Source organism: Octopus bimaculoides, chromosome 12 (assembly GCF_001194135.2).
Source record: "Octopus bimaculoides isolate UCB-OBI-ISO-001 chromosome 12, ASM119413v2, whole genome shotgun sequence".
Taxonomy (NCBI): Eukaryota; Metazoa; Mollusca; class Cephalopoda; order Octopoda; family Octopodidae; genus Octopus; species Octopus bimaculoides.
The window spans coordinates 54339053-54342681 of NC_068992.1; the positions used below are offsets into that span (position 1 = coordinate 54339053).

At 35.8% G+C, this 3629-nt stretch overlaps 1 protein-coding gene across 1 annotated transcript in view; it reads left to right on the forward strand.

Annotated features, from left to right (window-relative positions):
• The window catches only part of LOC128249177 (uncharacterized), a 227017-nt gene extending 223406 nt beyond the window's left edge, over window positions 1-3611 (forward strand). The window contains exon 8 of the mRNA XM_052972048.1: window positions 3229-3611. Coding sequence (XP_052828008.1) covers window positions 3229-3332 — 104 coding nt within the window. The 3' untranslated portion in view covers window positions 3333-3611. The remainder of the gene's footprint in view (window positions 1-3228) is intronic.
• Window positions 3612-3629: the final 18 nt, after the last annotated feature.

Consider the following 3629-nt stretch of genomic DNA (forward strand, 5'->3'; position numbering starts at 1 on the left):
ATATATAGGCACAGGCGTGGCTGTGTATTAAGAAGCCTGATTCCCAACCACATGGTTTTGGGTTCAGTCCCACTACATGGCACATTGGGTAAGTGTCTTCTACTATAGCCTCAGACCAACCAAACCCTTGCGAATGGATTTGGTTGACAGAAACTGAAAGAAGCTCATCGTGTATATATATGCATGTATGTATATATTTATGTGTGTGTGTTCTTTGTGTCTGGGTTTGTCCCCCTCATTGTTGTTGTGTTTATGTCCCTGTAACTTAGCAGTTTGGCAAGAAAGACCAATCAAATAAGTACTAAGCTTACAAACAATAAGTACTGGGGGTTGATTTCTTCGCCTAAAATCCCTTAAGGTATTGCTTCAGCATGGCCACAGTCAAATGACTGAAACAATCAAAAGAATAAAAGGAAAAATATATATGCACATGTGCATGAGAAAGCATTCATGCATGTATGTACACAGATCACAGTACTGTATGCATATGCATTGCATTGCATGTGTGAGTGCATGAGTATTTACATGTGTTCAGATGTATGTGTCCATCTTGCATGTACGACTGCATATTTGTTTTTGTGAATTTGTATGTATAAAAGTATATCCAGGTATAGACCTGCTCATACACTGCTAATACATAGACAGATTACATATATGAACTGAATATTGAAGCATGTGCCTGTCTGCATGGATATGTATGTATATGAGTATGTACATTGTCATACTGAGTGATATTCAAATATATAGGACTAAAGGTGGTGAGCTGGCAGAAACATTAGTTAGCACACTGGGCGAAATGCTTAGTAGTATTTCGTCTGCTGTCACGTTCTGAGTTCAAATTCGTATTTCTTTATTACCCACAAGGGGCTAAACATAGAGGGGACAAACAAGGCCAGACAAAGGGATTAAGTCGATTACATCGACCTCCGTGTGTAACTGGTGCTTAATTTATCGACCCCGAAAGGATGAAAGGCAAAGTCGACCTCAGCAGAATTTGAGTTCAAATTCTGCCTAGGTCAACTTTACCTTTCATCCTTTCGGGGTCGATAAATTAAGTACTGGTTGCATACTGGGGTTGATCTAATCGACTGGCTCCCTCCCCCAAAATTTCAGGCCTTGTGCCAAGAGTAGAAAAGAATATAAGAAGCTTTCTATAGTTAAAGGTGGTGAGCTGTCTTTACTTTCTGAGTTCAAATTCTGCCAAGGTTGACTTTGCCTTTTATCCTTTCAGTGTCGATAAATTAAGTACCAGTTGTGTACAGGAGTCAATCTAATCGACTAGCCCCCTCCCCCAAAATTTCGGGCCTTGTGCCTAGAGTAAAAAAGAATATATATGACTGCGACACGTAAAAGCACCCACTACACTCTCTGAGTGGTTGGCGTTAGGAAGGGCATCCAGCTGTAGAAACTCTGCCAAATTAGATTGGAGCCTGGTGTTGCCATCCGGTTTCACTAGTCCTCAGTCAAATCGTCCAACCCATGCTAGCATGGAAAGCGGACGTTAAACGATGATGATGATGATGATGATTGCATGTGTATATGTGTGAGTATGTCTGTATATGAAATACATATGTGCATGCATATATAGGAGCAGTATAAAAGTGGTATAGGAGTGGGTAACATTGTAGTCTAGACTGCATTTGGGTGGTTCTTGTGAACTATATTGTATTTGGTGAGAATTTAATAATGATTAATAATGGTGTTTGTATCGATGATGGTGAAAATGATGACAGTGGAGGAGGCTGTGAAATGGAAGAAGAACAATTTTAATTCTGATAAACGAAAAAAACTGACAGTAACAACAATATCAGTGACAAAATCAATTTGATGAACTAAAGACTAAATACAATTAATTAGTGTCTGTTGTCTAAGTGTAAAGGTCCTATAAGATTAAAGTACAGGAAGGAGGGAAGCAAAAAGAAAGAAACAGGAAGTTGTGCAGTTCAAGACTTTCCCAGCAGGGGTTAGTTACAAACGTATTGAGATTTGTTTTTAACTTGTATCTAGAACAACAATTTCCACACAGCCTGGCTCCCACTTCACACCCAGTGTTTTCCTGGAGATTCCCTCTTTGTATATGTCACTTGGCTTCTGAGAAATATAATTGAAAAGATGATGAAGATGAGCTACAGCTGAGATGACATTAGTAACCATAGAAACAGGTGGCGATTGGTTATGCACAAACCATACAGATTCGTCTATGTTGTCATACATCTATCTATCAATCTATGTCTATCTCTCTATATCTATACATGTATTTAAGTGTGTGTGTATATATATATATATATATATATATATATATATATGTATGTAGGTATGTATACTGTAGTCCAGTGACTAAAGCATGTAAAAGATAAATGATAATATTTCGTTCAGCACTTGTATATCCCTTCTCTTGATAAAAGCACATCAACCCCATGTGACCATTTCAACTCAACTCTACAATAGCAATAGAAATAATGAACAATTTTACATGCTTACAATGGTTTACAACAGAAAGAAACTCTATGTAATAAATAAGTCTGCTAGAAATAGCAGCCAAATCTCAAGCATATTACACCATCTCATCTTTAAAAGACAACTGGGGAAACATCCTACCATTAGCATAATTAACATAACTTAATATAATTAACATAACATAATATTTTCCTTTATTTCTTTTGTTTCTTGCCTCCCTGTTTACTATTTTCTTTTTAGCTTCTTCTTCTTCTTCTTCTTCTCATTCTTCTTCTTCTTCTTCTTCCCCTTTTTCTTCTTCTTCTCATTCTTCTTCTTCTTCTTCTTCTTCTTCTCATTCTTCTTCTTCTCATTCTTCTTCTTCTTCTTCTTCTTCTTCCTTCTCCTCCTCCTTCTCCTCTTCTTCCTTCTCCTCCTCTTCTTCTTCTTCCTCCTCCTCCTCTTCTTCTCTTTCTCCTCCTCTTCCACTTCTTCCTCCTCTTCTTCTTCTTCTTCCTCTTCTTCCCTCTCTTCTTCTTCTTCCTCCTCTTCTCTTTCTTCTCCTTCACCTTCCCCTCTTTCTTCTAATGTCACTGTTAAAAAACCTTGTAATTTTTCAATATAAGGAATGTCTTGGTGAGATTCATTCCTAATATGGCACTATATAAAATAAAAATTCATTTCTACTTTACCTTTGTCTTTATTTCTATACCCCAAATACATAAGTTATAACCCTTTTTATCTATAATTATTTTATTTATAATTTTCATCTATTTTTCTTGTTTATTTCAGGTACAGCTCAATCTGCGAGTGGTCAAGACAGCTTCCGACAAGCTTTAACCTTTACGTTGGTGTTAGCTTTTGGACTAAGCACTTGTCAATTCATCGTTCATTAACATCAAATGAATGGAAATTTTTAACAAAATTGGCGTGGGCTATGTTGTTGTTTTTTTATTATTATTATTACTACTACTATTAGACTGCCGGTGTGCAAAAGAAAAAATTTTTTAAAAATTTTAAGGAACAGCTTTCCATGAAAGCTGTTTCAGAATTGGTGAGTTAATTTAACAACCAATGAAATGAAGGAAGAATAACAGAGTTTCATAAACCAAAAGTAAAATGGAAAAATATACCTAAGTATATATATATATATATATATATATATATATATATATATATATATATATATATAT